Here is a 19,290-nt window from a genome sequence, read left to right on the forward strand (position 1 = left end):
ACATGGCACAAGTATACATATGTAACAAACCTGCACGTTATGCACATGTACCCTAGAACTTAAAGTATAATAAAAAAAAAAATTAAAAAAAAAAAACAAACGTTTTATATTGAAAAATTGCTGAGAGAATAGATTTTATTCCACAACAAAATAAGTATGTGAAATAATTAGCATGTGCGAATTAGCTTGGTTTAGCTCTTCCACAATGTATACTTCAAAACATGTGCACAATAAATATACACAATTTTTGTCAATTTAAATAAATAAAGAAATGTTTAAAAACAAAAACATCATGTTGTGCACCTTTAAAAAAAACCCGCGGCCAGGCGCGATGGTGGCTCACACCTGTAATCCCACCACTTTGGGAGGCTGAGGCAGGCGATCACAAGGTCAGGAGTTCAAGACCAGCCTGGCCAATATGGTGAAATCCCATCTCTACTAAAAATAAAAAAATTATCCGGGCATGGTGGCGGGCACCTGTAGTCCCAGCTACTTGGGAGGCTGAGGCAGGAGAATGGCCTGAACCTGGTAGGCAGAGGTTGCAATGAGCCAAGATCGTGCCTCTACACTCCAGTCTGGGCAAGAGAGTGAGACTGTGTCTCAAAAAAAAAAAAAAAAAAAACCTGCTATCTCTCCTAATTTCTGATTAAATTAATCTTGACAAAATAAGAAGAGGAAAAGAAAGTCCCCACTTCTTCTATAGTTGTAGAATGGCAAATGCAATTCTGTATCATTAAACTGTCTCTGCGGGTCTCAAAAAGATATCTGTACACTCATCTTCATAGCAACATTATTCACAATAGCTAGAACATGAAAGCAGTGCAAGAATTCATTGGGAGATGAATTGATCAGCAAAATGTAGTGTAGACACAATGGAATATTATTCTGCTTTAAAAAGGAAAGAAATTCTGACATATGCTACAACATGGATGAACCTTGAGGACATTATGCTAAGTGAAATAAGCCAGTCACAAAAAGGACAAATACTGTATGTTTCCACTTATATGAGGTACATCAAATGGTCAAATTCATGAAGACAGAAAGCACAATGGTGGTTGCCAGAGACTGGGTAGGGAAGGAGATGGGAAGTTACTGTTTAATAGGTATGGGGTTCCAATTTGGGAAGATGAAAAAAGTTCTGGAGGGGGAATGGTGGTGATGATGGCACAACAATGTGAATGTACAACCATATTAATATACCACTGAACTGTACACTTAAAAATGGTTATGATGGTAAATTTTTTGTATATTTAACCACAATAAAATTTATTTTGAAAATAAACTGATATCCAGGCCTCCAAATAATTCAAGAAGGAGAGAACTTTAACTTTTCACAAATTTCACGAGAAACAGGGTTGAGTGGTTAGTTTGTAGGATGGTGCGGAAACCAGACTTGATGGAAAATGCATACTGGTGAGTGGCAAGATGCTAAGATTGGAAAATTATGGAGATAAAAGATTCTGAATATTTGAATCCCAGGCAGAATCATTTATATAGTTTTAATATGTAGGTATTGATTCCTGTTTTTGATTAAGGGGAGAGCATGATAAAACCAGAATTTCAGGAATGTTAGTCTGGAATTTATTGAAGGGCAGAAATATGGATTTAGTTAGGGTGACCAAATTATTATAACTTCCCAGAAATGGAAATGGAAGTGGAAGCATATAGTATGTACATGTTTTTGGTACAAGCAATACAGAGCTAAGTGAGCTACAAAGGAGACAGGAGTCAAAAATAACTTCTAGGAAGAAATATTGATGCCATAATTTTTGTGAAAAGGGTATGTGGTAGTTTAAATCTTTAATTTTTAATTCATATAATATAAAAAAGACAGCTATGCTAATAATGTTTCTTGTCTATATAATTGCAGATCTCTACAATATGGAAATCAGTTCATATATCAGTCAATGCCACGAATGTTAACTCTATGGCTCGATTATGGTACAAAGGCATATGAATGGGAAAAAGGTATAACTCTTCATGTAAAAATTTTAAAGGACTAGGAATTATAACTTTGGTATAAAGTCAGATTTGGCTGGGCAGTCTAATTTCCTAAAAGCTTGGAATGACTGATAATTAAGATGTTACGTAAGTATGAGTAAGATACTAAATGTTAAAAAGGAAAAACAAATCATAGACATTTAAAGTAGTTTTAATTCAGGGCCACAAATAAAAATCTGATTATTTCTTGATGAACCTAACACATATTAAAATGTGTTAGTTTTAGCCAAATAATTTACCCTACAAATTAAAATGGATAGTGAAAATTAATGTCCCCTGGGTTTTTGAATGGCTGTAAATATTTTTTTCTAGTTGGACAGAGACAACTGTCGTTTCACAGATTGACAAGTGATCTAGCCTTGGGCATGGGAATAACACACTTTAAAGCTATTTTTAAAACAAAATTTTTGTTCTGTGAAATGAACTGATATACTGATTTTTCTCTTTCCTTTACTGTTTTTTAAACTTATTTTTTCCCCCAGCTGGCCGTTCCGATCGTGTACAAATGAGGAATGATTTGGGTAAAATAAACAAGGTTATCACAGAGCATACAAACTATTTAGCTCCATATCAATTTTTGACTGCTTTTTCACAATTGATCTCTCGAATTTGTCATTCTCATGATGAAGTTTTTGTTGTCTTGATGGAAATAATAGCCAAAGTATTTCTAGCCTATCCTCAACAGGCAATGTGGATGATGACAGCTGTGTCAAAGGTAAAAGGGTCTTTTATCTTTTTATATGAAAAGGGTCTTTTATCATTTTATTTGAAACTGATTATGTGATACTAATATGTAGATACAAGTTCCAGGGCTTCTCTCCTATATTAGATTAGTAATTTTAAATTGTTTTAAAGAGAGAAATTATAGCATTATATCTTAATATTTGGATATATTTACCATATGAAATGAAGTAACTAGCATGTTTAAGATCAAATAATTCAGCATGTGTTTTCTTTATGAAGTCTAGTAAACAGTTAATGCTTGATGCAAAATGGTTACCTATGTTTTCACAAATATTTTAATCCAAAGTACCTGAATTTTTATTTTTATTTTCCTTAAGAAACAGGATCTTTCTCTGTTGCCCAGGCTGAGAGCAATGGTGGGATCATAGCTCAGTGCAGCCTCAAAGTCCTGGGTTCAAGTGACTCTCTTGCCTCAGCTTCCCAGTAGCTAGGACGATAGGGATGTGTCACCATGTACAGCTAATTTTTAAATTCTTTTTGTAGAGATGGGATCTTGCTGTGTTGCTCAGGCTGGGCTTAAACTCTTGGGCTCAAGTGATCCTTCTGCTTGGGCCTCCCAAAGTGCTGAAATTACAGGCATGAGCTATCGTGCCCTGCCAGCACCTGAATTTTTAATACTAAAAAACCGTTATTGCATCATTGAAGGGAATTCATATGTTGGTCGATATATGTAATAAGTAAGTGTTTAGAGAATTTAGGCAATACAGAGACATAAAACAAAAATTAAAATTCACACCTTGGGCCATTCATTAAGGTTTTTTTGTTTTGTTTTGTTTGTTTGTTTGTTTTTGAGACGGAGTCTCGCTCTGCCGCCCAGGCTGGAGTGCAGTGACCAGATCTCAGCTCGCTGCAAGCTCCGCCTCCCGGGTTCATGCCATTCTCCTGCCTCAGCCTCCGGAGTAGCTGGGACTACAGGCGCCTGCCACCTCGCCCGGCTAGTTTTTTGTATTTTTTTTAGTAGAGACGGGGTTTCACCGTGTTAGCCAGGATGGTCTCGATCTCCTGACCTCGTGATCCGCCCGTCTCGGCCTCCCCAAGTGCTGGGATTACAGGCTTGAGCCACCGTGCCCGGCCTCATTAATGTTTTGATGTAATTTTATTTGTATATTTTCTAGCATATTTTAACACTAAATTTAATTATGTTGCCATACATTTCACATTTTTCACTTTATTGTTTCCCTGTTATTAAATATGATTTAAAGATATTTTAATATATAAAATTCTAAAAAATAGCCTTCAATAACTTATTTAACTGTTTAGTTAATCATTAAGGTTATTTCTATTTTTCTTGCTGTTGTAACACATCTAGCTATGTCTATGTTTATTCTCATTTCTAATTATTTCTTCAGGGCAGATCCCTATAACTTTATAATTCACAAAGTTATAGTGTGGCAATATTTGTATGGCTCTTGATAACATTACCAAATAAATTTTCAGGAAATTTGTATCATGTAAACTCTCATCATGAATACTTTTTAAGTTTTTTGTCGATCAAAAATCTTTTTAAGATTTTTCAAGAATCTTATATAAAATAGTATTTAACTCTTTTTTATGACAGTCTTCTTATCCCATGCGTGTGAACAGATGCAAGGAAATCCTAAATAAAGCCATTCATATGAAAAAATCCTTAGAGAAGTTTGTTGGAGATGCAACTCGCCTAACAGATAAGCTTCTAGAATTGTGCAATAAACCGGTACTATCATAATCTTAGTGTTTATAAACTGATGTGGGGTAATTATATATATATTTATATAATTTGAGCTGATTTTTTCATTTGATTAATTAAAATTCTAACATATAGGTGTACACATATATAAAAATGTATTACGTATTTTAATTATTTATGATTTATCTTAATAAAGCAGTTTTTAATATTTCTAATATATCTTACTTCAAAATACCTTCTAATATTTATAAAAGTTCTTAATGTAAATTAAGAATTTTCTGAGGGTAGATATCCATGTTTCTCAGAAATTTTTAGTAGAGAATATGAAATAAGCCATAAAAATATAAGTATGTAAAATATTCAAAGTTACTTATAGCAGTCTCTATGATGATATCATATCTTTAAACTTTCAAAATTCATATACATTATTAAACTACACTTATGATACGGAAGATGGTTGGGGTTTTACTTCTCATTCTTTTAGTATACATTTCAGTGCTGGTAGGGGGACAAGCACTATGCTAAGGGAAACAAGATGAATAAAATCTGTTCTCTGCCTGAGGTGCTTATAGTCTTATAGGGAACTAAGCAGATGGTTATCTAGAGTAATAAGTACTTTTTTCAGTAGATTTGTGACTAAAGTAGGAATATGGTTACCAGAGTAACCCCATAATTCTACCTAAGGTATTAGAGAAAAACCCCCAAGGATGTATAGGAAAGATAAAAGTGGGAGGTGGGGGTGGTTATAAGGAGGGAGAGAGAAGCTCTTTAATAAGGTACATAGCTAGACTTCACCTGACAAATATTCAGAGTCCATCATTGTTTATAGATGAAAAGATACAGATATATTTCTCACCTTTCCTTTATCAATAAACATCTCAAAAGTGTAATCTGCATTTATTATCTCCATTAATCCCATTTGACCTCTGATGTACTTGACATTATCAAAAACAGTGTTATGGTGGCCAACATTTATTAAAACACTAATACTATTGTAAGTGCTTTACAACAGATTTCCAGTTCTTTATCTGAAACCATTGTGGCAAGCTACACCTAGAAATTCAGGATTTTTAAGAGTTTTAAGGTAATATAGTGCATATTTAATATTTGATATTTCCACTGAGGGTAACCTGTTGGAGTATCCCATAATCAAACACATACTGTTTCTTCAGTGAGAGTTTGATTTACAGAACTCTTTGGATTTTCTAATATCTGATAATAGATTTTAGGCTTCTACTGTCTCCTTTAATCATTAAACAATCCTATGATGTAGGTACTATTATTAATGAGGTAAATGGCAGAGGTTAAAATGGGTTGATTAGGAAACCACAGACTGCTGAGCCTTTGTAATTACAATATTGTAAAAGTGAAATTTTTGTTCTAGTTGAATTTAAGGTAAACACAAACTAAAATGCACTATTTATTTTTTCAGGTTGATGGAAGTAGTTCCACATTAAGCATGAGCACTCATTTTAAAATGCTTAAAAAACTGGTAGAAGAAGCAACATTTAGTGAAATCCTCATTCCTCTGCAATCAGTCATGATACCTACACTTCCATCAATTCTGGGTACCCATGCTAACCATGCTAGCCATGAGCCATTTCCTGGACATTGGGCCTATATTGCAGGGTTTGATGATATGGTAAACTTCAGTTTTATATGACTATGATTTTAAAATTTAGTTGTTAACTTCAAATTAAGATAAAAAGTATATTTCACAGAATCTACATGAATCTTACTTGTGAAGAAAAAAAAATATTGGAAATACAGAAGAGTAAAACTAAACTCATTTGTACGGATGGCAAAAAAATTCAGTGATTAAAAAAAATTCTGATTCATGATTCACATTCACCCTAATGTTTTGATTTTTCAAATACTCCTATAGTTTTAGTATGACTATAATTTTTACTTTTTCACAGTTTGATTTTTCCTCTACTTTTTTTTTTTTTTTTTTGGAAACAGGGTCTCATTCTGTTGCCCGGGCTGGAGTACAGTGGTGTGATCTTAGCTCACTGCAACCTCTGCCTCTCAGGCTTAAGCAATTTGCTCACCTCAGCCTTTTGAGTAGCTGGGACTACAGGTGCATGTCACCATGCCCAGCTAATTTTTAAAATTTTTTGAAGATACGGGGTTTCGTCATGTTGCCCAGGCTAGTCTCGAACTCCTAGGCTCAAGCCATCCTCCTGCTCAGCCTTCCATGTTAGTATAACAAACGTGAGCCACTGTACCCAGTCTACGCTTTGTTTTTAATTTAAGCAGTATTGTTCACCTTATTTACTCACTCCATTAGGTACACTTAATTTTGGAGGAGTTTGTTATTTCAGAAATCAAATTACTTTTAATTGATAAAGCATTGAAAAACAGAATCTCAGGCTTTGCAGAAAGATCCTGAAAAGATGTTTCAAAAATCTTTTAAACATTTTGACTGCTTTGAAGGGGGCTGTCTGTATTTGAATATGTAAGTACTTGTATTGGCGATGAAGTAATCTTTTTATGTCGTAGCTATTTTTAATGGGTGAAAATGTTTCTGTTCATAGACAGTCATTGTTTTCATAGGTCATAGATAATTAAAATAAAAAAATTTAAAATACAAATTCATTACATAATATAGCTTGTAATTTTTTTTTTTTTTATGTAACTCAAGGTTTATAATATATAGACATTTACACAGAAATTTTTGGCCCTAATTCATATATAACTCATTATATTTTAGGTGGAAATTCTTGCTTCTCTTCAGAAACCAAAGAAGATTTCTTTAAAAGGGTCAGATGGAAAGTTCTACATCATGATGTGTAAGCCAAAAGACGACCTGAGAAAGGATTGTAGACTAATGGAATTCAATTCCTTGATTAATAAGGTTTGGAAATAGTTTGCTTTTATTTTATTTATTTATTTTTTATTTTAAAAAAATTTGACTATTATAAAACCAGAATGCTTTTATTTCAGAGTTGCTATAATTACTATCAATCTGATATAGGCATTTTAGTATACAAACGGATCACTCTTAAAAAGCAGGAATGAAATATACTGTCTTTTTCATTTTCACTTAATTTTTTTATTGAGATAAAATGTACATGCATAAAACTTAACATTTAACAGTTTTTGAAGTATATTATTCAGTGGCATTAAGTACATTCACATTGTTACACAATCATCACCACCATACCTCTCCAAAACTTTTTTCATCTTCCCAAATTGGAACTCTGTATCTATTAAACAATAACTTCCCATTTCCCTTCCCCTCAGCCTTCGGCAGCCACCATTTACTTTGTCTCCATGAACTTAACCATTTGAGGTACTTCATATAAGTGCAGTATTTCTCCCTTTATGACTGGCTTAAATCACTTGGCATTATTCAGCGTTCATTCATTTTATAGCAAGTGTCAGAATTTTCTCCCTCTAAAAGCCGAATAATAGTCTAATAATTTCCATCCACATTTTATTTATCTATTTATCCAATGATGGACATTTGGAAGCTTCTACCTTTTGCCTGTTAATATATTTATCAAAAGATAAATAGGCTGGGTGCAGTGGCTCAGACTTGTAATTCTAACACTTTCGGAGGCCCAGGAAAGAGGACCACTTGAGGCCAAGAGTTTGAGACCAGCCTGGCCTATATAGTGAAACCCTGTCTCTACAAAAAATAAAAAAAAATTAGCCAGGCATGTGTCTGTATTCCTAGCTACTCAGGAGGCTGAAGCAGGAGTATCGTTTGAGCCCAGGAGTTCGAGGCTACAGTGAGCTATGATCATGCCACTGCACTCTAGCCCAGATGACAGAGCCAAGACCCTGAGTCTTAAAAATAAATAAATAGATAAATAAAAGGTAATCATTAGCATTTTTTCAGTTCTATTGGTATTTGATTTCTATCTCAAAGATGATATGAGGAATCTTATTAAAGGGTTATTATAAATGTACGGTTTTATGTATTTTGAATTATTCTGTAACCAGGTATTTGTAAATGCATAGCGTATGTTTTTTCTATTGGTAAAAATTGATCCATACTGTGGAAAGATGAAACTTCATTATTTTTCTAAAAGCTTTTTCTCCTTTCTTCTCATTGCCTTCCCACATTTTAAAGTCATAGATCTTTAGCATAGAAAAGATGTAGCACTAGATGAGTTTTTAAAAAAAGAACAATTATCGTCTGCTTGGTTTAACCAAAAGTAATTTAAAAATTAATACCACATTAAAAACCTATTTCAAAAGCAATATGAAAAGGAGGATTATTTTTTATTTTAACATATTATTTGGGCTGGGTGTGGTGGCTCATGCTTGTAATCCCAGCATTATGGGAGGCTGAAAAGGGCAAATCACTTGAGGCCAGTAGTTCGAGACCATCCTGGCCAACATGGCGAAAACCTTTTTCTACTAAAAATACAAAAATTAGCCAGGCACGACGGTGTACGCCTGTATTCCCAGCTACTTGGGAGGCTGAGGCATGAGAATTGGTTGAGCCTGGGAGGCGGAGGTTGCAATGAGCCCAGATCGTGCCACTGCACTCCAGCCTGGGTGACAGAGTGAGATTCTGTCTCAACAACAACAAAAAAGTATTGTTTGTTAAAATGGTATCTTAATTCACTAACCACTGAACCATTAGTATGTTCTCTCCAAAGCTCCCTGAGTGTTTTTCTGAGTATCAGATTTACTTGAGTATCAAGTGGCCTGGCTTTAGTTTACAAATTTACATTAATCAGCTTTGTTACTTTAATTATTTTGTTACATTTTCCCTCATGAACATGGTAAGATAAAATAGCCTGATTGTAAAAATCTATGTTAGTTTTGGAGGCCACACAGTGATCTTTATATGAGATTCTATGGCCATATTGTTTTCCTGGTAGTTATGGAACCTATTTCCTAAAGTGTAAAATGTATTTTTGGTCAGGGATTGTGCTTTTGAATTGAGCAGGTTATAATTATAGATGTGTGCTTACTTCATACAGGTCTAGAATTAAACGTAATACTGTTTATTTTTACCTGATACATCAGGATCAATCAGATGAAATATGTAAGCCTTTCTTCTGCTAAGGGATAGCTTTTGAAATAAGGTTGTGATAAACCACAAGAGAAGCAATACATTTTGAGGATGTCGTAGAACTTATGCTCTATTGTTTATGTATTTTAGAAATAATTAAAATTGGCCAGGTGTGGTGGCTCACGCCTGTAATCCCAGCACTTTGGGAGGCTGAGGCGGGTGGATCATGACGTCAGGAGATCGAGACCATCCTGGCTAACACGGTGAAACCTCGTCTCTACTAAAAATACAAAAAATTAGCTGGGCGTGGTGGCAGGCGCCTGTAGTCCCAGCTACTCGGGAGGCTGAGGCAGGAGAATGGCGAGAACCCGGGAGGCGGAGCTTGCAGTGAGCCGAGATCACGCCACCCTGGGTGACAGAGCAAGACTCCCTCTCAAAAAAAAAAAAAAAGAAATAATTAAAATTAAATAGCAGTCTCTGTGCCTAAAGACTTAATGTTTCAGTAATACCTCTAAAGCAATAGAAAATAAAACAGCAGTATTTTGTCATTGTTAAATATACAACTTAAATATTTTAAACACAATATTCTTGTCACATTAATAGTGAATAATTAAAAAGAAGGACCTACCCAGGACATTTTTAATAATTTGTAAATAGAGATACTGTCCCAGTAGTTTCCTTCCCTACCATTCAGAAGAATTATTCATGTATACCACATAGTAAGCCTTCATCGACATTCTTTTGTTATGAAATGAACAATCTTTAGATATATTTGATATAATGTTTAGAAATTTTGAGTTCTATCTTGTTTTTAAATTTATGTGTATTTTTTAACAGTGCTTAAGAAAAGATGCAGAGTCTCGTAGAAGAGAACTTCATATTCGAACATATGCAGTTATTCCACTGAATGATGAATGTGGGATTATTGAATGGGTGAACAACACTGCTGGTTTGAGACCTATTCTGACCAAACTATATAAGGAAAAGGGTACTAAAATTAATTCTTATAAGTATACAGTGTGGGTATAATAGCTACTAAGTCATATAATATGGGTATATTGGTATTAATATATGTTAGCCTATGTTTTTTGATATAAGCCATAGTGAAATTTCTAGATTTTATATACAGAAACACTTAAGTGTTTCTCTCCCTCCCTCCCTCCCTCCCTTCCTTCCTTCCATTTTGATTCCTTCCCTGTCTTCATCCCAATAGGATTTGAGGTAGCTTACAAAACTATATATGAATATTTGTTTTTCACAGATATTGGTTAACAATTCTGAAACTACTTTATGTATATACAGTACTAGTCTTTAGCAAATAAGTAAATACGTTGTATATAATGAGAGCCAGTTTTCTCATTGTTGGAGAAAGGAAAGAGAGAAGGCTAGAATGAAGTCTTATGTTTTAGATTGGAATAAGAGGCTCCAACTGTCCAAACCTGGGATAATTTGAGCAACAAAATAAATAATGATTGTAAACTATTATAACTCATGGAATAAACAAATAAACATGAGTCCATACTGATATAAATAAATATTTGAGTAAATAAATAGGGAAGTGAAAGAAATAAATAGGAAATAAGGAATTTCTTCCTTATATTCTAATAGAATTTCAATGAATAAATGTAGAAAGGATGATGGAAATAGGAAATCACCAATTAGCAAACACTACAGTAATACTTATTGTAGGCAGTGATTATTAATGAATGCTAAAATTAATAGGCAAAGATGAGAAACAGGTTATTTGAAGAATCTTGAAGTATCTCCCTATCAGATACTTACCAATTATAAAGGGAAAAGTATAGTAACTTTACAGTAGAGAAACAAAAATATAACTGGTCCAAACTCCTTACAAATGTCAAAGTAATGAAAGACAAAGAAAGAGATTTCCCAGATTTGATGACATTAAGAAGTTGACATTTGATGACAACTAAATGTAATGTGTAATCCTGGATTGGATCCTGACCCCCAAACAAAGTGTGTTAGTGGAACAGCTGGTGAAATTTGAATAAAGTCAGAAGTTTGGTTAATAATACTGTAACAATAAGAATTTCCTCATTTGAATAATTGTACTATTGTTATGCAAGAATGAACATTAAGGAAAGCTGGGTGAAGAATATGTGGGAACTCCGTATCGATGATGTAACTTTTTGTAACATCTAAACTTATTTTAAAATAAGATGTTTTTAAAGTGCATATGGTATAACACATTAAAAATGAATAGATCAAGTTATCAAAGTGAAGTAGAAAATAAGTGTATGTTTTCATACATAATTTGTATGGTATTTGCCGTAACAAATTACTGCAAATTAGGCGATTTTAAACAGTAGAAATTTATCTTCTCATGGTTCTGGAGGCTAAAGATACAATATACCATGATCTCTCTGAAGGCTAATGTTCCTTGCCTTTCTTTTAACCTTCTGGTGTTCTGTGGCTTCTGGATGTATTGTACCACATTGCCTTTATTGTTACATAGCATTGTCTCTATGTCTCTGTGTCTCTATTTTCTCACAAGAACACCAGTCATTGGATTATTGAATTAAGGGCCCACCTTAATGACTTTGTCTTAACAACATTACATCTGCAAAGATCCTGTTTCTGAATAAGCTCACATTCCTGGGTACCAAGAATTAGGATTTCAGCATATTTTTTGAGAGATAAAGTTCAATTTATAACATTAAGTAATACTGTTAAATTACTATATAATGAGTATTATGCCAAGTATGTTAGATACATTATTTTATTTATTATTAACACGCCTGATTATCCCTATTTTATGGACAGTGCCAGAGAACTTACGTAACTTGTCTGAGTTCACAGTTGCAAAACTGAAACTCAAAGACACTTGAGTCAGAGTTCAAAGAACTTGCTGTTGACTACTTTATTTATAAGTATGAAATATTGTATATGTCTGAGTTTGGATTTGAAAATATATTTTTTCTTTGATAATTTGTGTCAATGTAAAAATATATATATATACATATATATTGATATGTACATATATATGCAAAATAAGTTCATATGGGACTTAATTCTGAGTCTTGTATTCTGCAACTATTTGATTTCATAACACTGGTTTTAACTGACATTAATTTGCATCAATAAGAGGCTTCACTTGGGTAACTACAGTGGACCCCCCTTATCTGGGGGATTGCTTCAGAATACCCTCACATATCAAAATCCACACATACTCAAGTCTCTCAGTCAGCCCTACAGAACCTGCATGTATGAAAAGTCAGCCCTCAGTATATGATGATTTTGCATCCCATGTTTTTGATCCATGTTTGGTTGAAAAATATCACATGTAAGTGGACCCACACAGTTCAAACTCACATTGTTCAAGGGTCATCTGTATCAAGGGAAGATAATGTGGTTTATTATTTTATTATATGATCAGTAACTTTATGTATGCTTAATTGAAAATTTTTCATTTATGCTTGTTTTTCAATAACAATTTGAATAAAAGTAGGTGTTTCCTGTCCAATTTTAACAAAAAAACTTTGCCCCTTTTTTCATTTGGCTGATGTGATTATCATATATCACTCTTCCTCGCAGGAGTGTATATGACAGGAAAAGAACTTCGCCAGTGTATGCTACCAAAGTCAGCAGCTTTATCTGAAAAACTCAAAGTATTCCGAGAATTTCTCCTGCCCAGGCATCCTCCTATTTTTCATGAGTGGTTTCTGAGAACATTCCCTGATCCTACATCATGGTAACTTACCAAGAATATTATATGTTGTTATGGTTGAATGTTTATTTTTAATATTTTAGATTTATATTCGCCTCATATGGTATATGGATATTTCATAGGCATTGTGTTTCTTTTAGGTACAGTAGTAGATCAGCATACTGCCGTTCCATTGCAGTAATGTCAATGGTTGGTTATATTCTGGGGCTTGGAGACCGTCATGGTGAAAATATTCTCTTTGATTCTTTGACTGGTGAATGCGTACATGTAGATTTCAACTGTCTTTTCAATAAGGTATGTGATGTGAGTTACTCTTACTAATTGTATGTTTTCCCCCAATTTCCTTTTCTCAACAACTGTTCTTCCTTGACATACCTGTTGGTAGCAGTTATACTCACAGTTGAGTTATATTGATAATTTGTTGACTAGTTTTCATCAGTCAATCATGTAGTAATGCATATTAGGATGGAGAGAACTTAGAAGAGTGATACTGTACAGCTAGTACTGAATTTGAAGTCCAAGAACATAGGTTTAGGTTCTGACTCAATTATTAGTTATGTGAATATGGGCAGATCAGTTCATTTTACTGAGACTCAGTTTTAGAGAGACAGAGTAGTTTAATATGATAGTTTCCATTCTAGCAACATATCAGAATTATCCAATAATTAAAAAAAAAATTATAGATACCCAGGAGATTTAGATTCTGTAGATCCAAAGTGGGGCCTGGGAATAAATTGAGGTAATTGGACCCATCTTTAAGGCCCCCTACAATTTTCCAGTATTAGAATCCTGCAGGGCAGACTGGTAGGTTAGCGCACTATTTTCTTCACCTCCATCATCTACAGGTTGCCTTGTGCTGTCACAAGAAACCAAGAAAGATCATAGATCCAACTGAGAACAAATCAGAGATAAAACACTGGCATGGGTTAAACCATACAAGAGAGGAATTTAGGGTAACTGATTGGAGGGATGAAAGGTCCCTAGAAAAGGCAGATTAGAGGACAGCAGAAAATGAACAACTGGACTTCATTATATGACACATTTTATTTCCTTTATGAGGGGATGTGAGCATCTGACCCTTGGCTGCTTCTCATCTCTTGTTTTAAGATGAAAGTGTTAAAGAAAAATAGAAATATATGAGAATATTTGTATTTCATATTACTCAAGAAAGACAAAGAAAATACGAGACTAAATATTGAATGCATAAACTTTCTCTGTAATACTGTTTATTCACTATACTAAACTCGATGAAAGGGAAGTCCACTTATCTCCTAGATCTTATCCAAGATCAAGTATGGTTTCAGTTCTATAAAAGCAAAGGCAGAGAGCTACATGGCTCCTTCATGTTACAAACCTCTAATGTAATTACAACATAAATATTTTGAAGGTATTTTTGCTCTTTGTTGAAAGAATCTGGACATGAAGTTCTCTGAGTAAAGATTTTTAAATTCTAACATTGTTAGTTTGTAACAAAATGTATTGTTTCTAAGGGAGAAACCTTTGAAGTTCCAGAAATTGTACCATTTCGCCTGACTCATAATATGGTTAATGGAATGGGTCCTATGGGAACAGAGGGTCTTTTTCGAAGAGCATGTGAAGTTACAATGAGGCTTATGCGTGATCAGCGAGAGCCTTTAATGAGGTAATCATCTATACTTTGTAAATAATTTAACAGTAACCTTGAATATAATTATTGGCCCCTACATATGTTTGTTTTTATATGGGAAACACTTTGCACTGACTGAAATAGTTTTTTTAAATAATAGCTTTATGCAGATATAATTTACATACCATAAATTCACCCCTTTAAAGGTACATAATTAAGTGGTTTTTACTATAGTCACAAGATTGTGCAACCATTACCACTATCTAATTTTAAAACATTTTCATCAGCCCAAAAAGAAATTCCACAGGCATTAGCAGTCACTCCTGATTCCTTCGCCCTCCCACCCCTGCTGTCTACTTGTAACCACTCATTTATAATATTTTCTATCTCTATGGATTTACCTGTTCAGGACATTTCATATAAATGGAATCATCTAATATGTGGCCTTTCATGTTTGTCTTCTTTCACTTAACGTAATATTTTCAGTGTTCATCATGTATCAGTATTTCGTTGTTTTTTATTGCCAGATGGTATCCTGTTATATGGATATACTACATTTTCTTTTTCTGTTCATCAGTTAAGAGACATTTGGATTGTTTCCACCTTTTTTGTATTATAAATAGTTTGGCTGTGAACATTGTGCACAAGTTTTATGTGGACATATGTTTTCGGTTCTTGTGTGTATACCTGGGAGTGGAATTGCTGGGTCATATGTTAAATCCTATACTTAACATTTTGAAGAACTCTCAAATCATTTTCCAAAGCAGTTGTAACAATTTATAATCCCACTAGTAATGTATGTGGGTTTCAATTTCTCTACATCTTTTCTAACACTGGTTATTGTCTGCCTTTTTTATTTTACCCATTCTAGGGATGTGAAGTTGTATCTCATTGTGGTTTTAATTTGCATTTCCCTAATGACCAGTGATGGTGCGCATCTTTTTATGTGTTTGTTGGCCATTTGTAGATCATCTTTGGACAAATGTCTGTTGAAATCCTTGGCCCACTTTTAAATTGGGTTGTCTTTTTATTCTTTTTTTTTTTTCCTTTGAGACAGGGTTTCGCTGTCAGCCAGTCTGGAGTGCAGTGGCATGATCTCAGTTCACTGCAACATCTGCCTCCTGGGTTCAAACAATTCTCGTGCCTCAGCTTCCTAAGTAGCTGGGACAGCATGTGCACATGAGCCACCATGTCTGGCTAATTCTTGCGTTTTTAGAAGAGTTTGGGTTTTACCGTGTTGGCCAGGCTGGTCTTAAAACTCCTGACCTCAAGTGATCCTCCTGCCTTGGCCTCCCAAAGTGCTGGGATTACAGGCATGAGCCACCATGCCTGGCCTATTCTTGAGTTGAAGAGTTTGTTTGTTTGAGACAGTCACCCAGGCTGGAGTGCAGTAACATGATCTCCACTCACCGCAACCTCCGCTTCCTGGGTTCAAGCGATTTCCCTGCCTCAGCCTCCCCAGCAGAGAAGGGGTTTTGCCATGTTGCCCAAATGGGTCTCGAACTCGTAAGCTCAAGCCATCCACCCGCCTCAGCCTCCCAAAGTGCTGGGATTACAGACATGAGCCACCCTGCCCAGCCAAGTTGCAAGAGTTCTTTACACGTTGTAGATACAAGGCCTTTATAAGATACGATTTTCAAATATTTTCTTCCATCTGTGGGTTGTCTCTTCACTTTCTTTGATGATGGCCTTTGAAACATAAAAGTTTTAAATTTTGATGCAGTCTAATTTGTTTTTTTTTCTTCTGGTTGTTTTTGGTGTTTCTGGTGTCATATCTAAGAAACGATTCCCTAATCCAAAGTCATGAAGATTAATACCCATGTGTTCTTCTAAGTATTTTTGACTTTTAGCTCTGCTATTTAGAACTTTTATCTGTCTTCAGTTATTTTGTATATATGGTGTAAGGTAGGGGTCCATATTCATTTTTTTTTTTGCATGTGCATATCCATTTGTCCTAGCACCGTTTTTTGAAAAGAATATTTTCCCCCTCATTTAATTATCTTGGCTTTTTTGTTGAAATGGTCAATTGATTTTCAGCCATATTCTATTGATCTATATGCCTAACCTTATGCTAACAACACAGTATTTTGATTATTGTACCTTTGTTGTAAATTTTGAAATCAGAAAGTGTGAGTGCTCCAACTTTGCTTTTTTCCCCCCAAGATCATTTAGCTATTATGGGTCCCTTATATTTCCGTATTAATTTTAAAATCAGTTTGGATCTTGATAGGAATGACATTGAATTTGTAAATCAATTAGGGAGTATTGCTGTCTTAACCATATTAAGTCTTCTGATCCATGAACATGGAAGGTTTTTCCATTTATTTGAATTTTATTTTTTTCATCAATGTTTTGTGGTTTTTAGGGTCAAGTCTTATATTTAACTTTTTAAAATTGTATTCCTAAGTATTGTATTCCTTTTGGTTTTATTCTAAATGGAATCTTTCTTAATTTCATTTTTTGATTGTTCATTGCTAGTGTATAGATATACAATTGATATTTATATATTGATATTGTATCTTACAATCTGCTGAATTCAAGTATTAGTTCTAATAATTATTTTTGTGACTTCCTTAAGATTTTCTCTCCACAACAACATGTCATCTGCAGATATAGTTTTCCTTCTTCCTTTCTAATATCAATGCCTTTTATTTCTTTTTCTTGCCTACTTGCCCTAGCTAAATCAATGTCGAATAGACATGCTAGAAGTGGACATCCTTGTCTTGTTCCTGATCTTGGGGGTAGAGCAGTCAGTCTTTGACCTTTAAGTATGAAGTTAGCTGTGGGAAACAGATTGTTTGAAAGGACTTTTAAAGCTTATTTATTCACCTTCATTATTTAAAAGCTGTCTATCAGACATTATGGTAGAATACTGGTTAGTTGGGAATATGCAAAAGCAAATTCTCTGAAATAGGAAGTATATCATAACTAGTTAGAGGTTTATTGCAGTAACCCAGGAAAGGATGATGGTGTACTGGATAGTGTCACGGCAGTAGAGACAGAGATAAGTGAAGAGATTCCAAAGAGATTTAGGAGGTGTAATTGCATGTTAGAGGAAGATGGGGCAAGGATGATTCCTAGATTTTTGTCTGGGTGGATGATGATTTGGGGAATATGGAGAAATAGTTGGGAAAAGGTAATGAATTTTATTTTGGAGATACTGAGTTTGAGGTGCTTGGAACATATCCAACTGGGTATTTCCCATAGGTAATTGGATTTGATGTTTAGAGTGAAGAAAAAAAGATCTGGGCTAGGTCTCTATGGTAGCTATAGATGTTATATGGTTATTGAAGACATGGTAAGGGATAAAATTCCTCCATTCAACATATAGACATTTACCAGTTCACAGTATACACTTAGAGATGGCACATAGAACTCATCTTACTCTATTCTCCGAAACATCTCTGACTCTCCTCTATCTTGCCTTTTTTCCTGCCTTCCCTTCTCTTACCCTCCCCTCACACCAAAACAGAAATTTCACATAACTTAATGAAGAGGTAGTAATGTGTATTATAAGAGTATTACCGTTAGCTTCTTATCCTTCACTTAAATATTGATGTTAGCAAGATTTCTTCATGCAAAGGTAACATCGTACCACAATATTTCTTTCAATTTTAGTGTCTTAAAGACTTTTCTACACGATCCTCTTGTGGAGTGGAGTAAACCAGTGAAAGGGCATTCCAAAGCATCACTGAATGAAACTGGAGAAGTTGTCAACGAAAAGGTTAGTAGAAGGTATAGCTTGATATAGGCTGTAGTCCTCATCTCTACAAATGAACTTGATATGCAGCTATAGTTCTCATCTCTATGCATGAGAACTGCTTGGAAATACTGTTAGTGACTATTAATTACTCTGAAATCTAGTTCTCTAGTATCACAATGCCATAAGTTTTCTTTTTGTCACTAATGTTAACAGTATTCTTATTTGTATAATAAAACTGTTCATGGGACACTTGTTTAACCATAGACAATTCACAGTTATGAGATACAGTAGGAAAAACTTAAGTACAAATTGCCTGAACTTACAGAACAACAGGTCTGAGCTTTAATATCACACGAGTATGTCACAAGCTATGTTAACAAATGCAGCAATTCACTTCTTACTTAGTTGAAGCTGCAAAGTTTGCAGATAGTTTTGTTGTTGTTGTTGTTGTTGTTGAGACAAAGTCTTGCTCTGTCATCCAGGCTGGAGCACAGTGGCACGATCTTGGCTCACTGCAACCTCTGCCTCCCCTGTTCAAGCAGTTCTCCTGCCTTAGCCTCCCAAATAGCTGGGATTACAAGCATGCACCACCACAGCCAGCTAATTATTATATTTTTAGTAGAGATGGGTTTCACCATGTTGGCTAGGCTGGTCTTGAACCCCTGGTCTCAAGTGATCCACCCACCTCAGCATCCCAAAATGCAGGGATTATAGGCATAAGATGCTGTGCCTAGCTCAGATAGTTGTTTTTAATAAGTTAGAATAGATTGAGGATTATTTTTGCAGGGGAGGCCACTCTTACATCTTAAATAAGTCTTGGCCGGGCGCGGTGGCTCAAGCCTGCAATCCCAGCACTTTGGGAGGCCGAGACGGGCGGATCACGAGGTCAGGAGATCGAGACCATCCT

At 34.7% G+C, this 19,290-nt stretch overlaps 1 protein-coding gene across 1 annotated transcript in view; it reads left to right on the top strand.

Annotated features, from left to right (window-relative positions):
• The window catches only part of ATR (ATR serine/threonine kinase), a 132,584-nt gene that overhangs the window by 109,422 nt on the left and 3,872 nt on the right, over positions 1-19,290 (top strand). The window contains exons 37-46 of the mRNA XM_011958085.1: positions 1,871-1,968; positions 2,484-2,716; positions 4,304-4,438; positions 5,844-6,053; positions 7,125-7,268; positions 10,224-10,374; positions 12,942-13,098; positions 13,215-13,368; positions 14,565-14,716; positions 18,299-18,404. Of these exons, the coding sequence (XP_011813475.1) occupies positions 1,871-1,968; positions 2,484-2,716; positions 4,304-4,438; positions 5,844-6,053; positions 7,125-7,268; positions 10,224-10,374; positions 12,942-13,098; positions 13,215-13,368; positions 14,565-14,716; positions 18,299-18,404 (1,540 nt within the window). The remainder of the gene's footprint in view (positions 1-1,870; positions 1,969-2,483; positions 2,717-4,303; positions 4,439-5,843; positions 6,054-7,124; positions 7,269-10,223; positions 10,375-12,941; positions 13,099-13,214; positions 13,369-14,564; positions 14,717-18,298; positions 18,405-19,290) is intronic.

This window comes from Colobus angolensis, unplaced genomic scaffold (assembly GCF_000951035.1).
Source record: "Colobus angolensis palliatus isolate OR3802 unplaced genomic scaffold, Cang.pa_1.0 Scaffold46, whole genome shotgun sequence".
Taxonomy (NCBI): Eukaryota; Metazoa; Chordata; class Mammalia; order Primates; family Cercopithecidae; genus Colobus; species Colobus angolensis.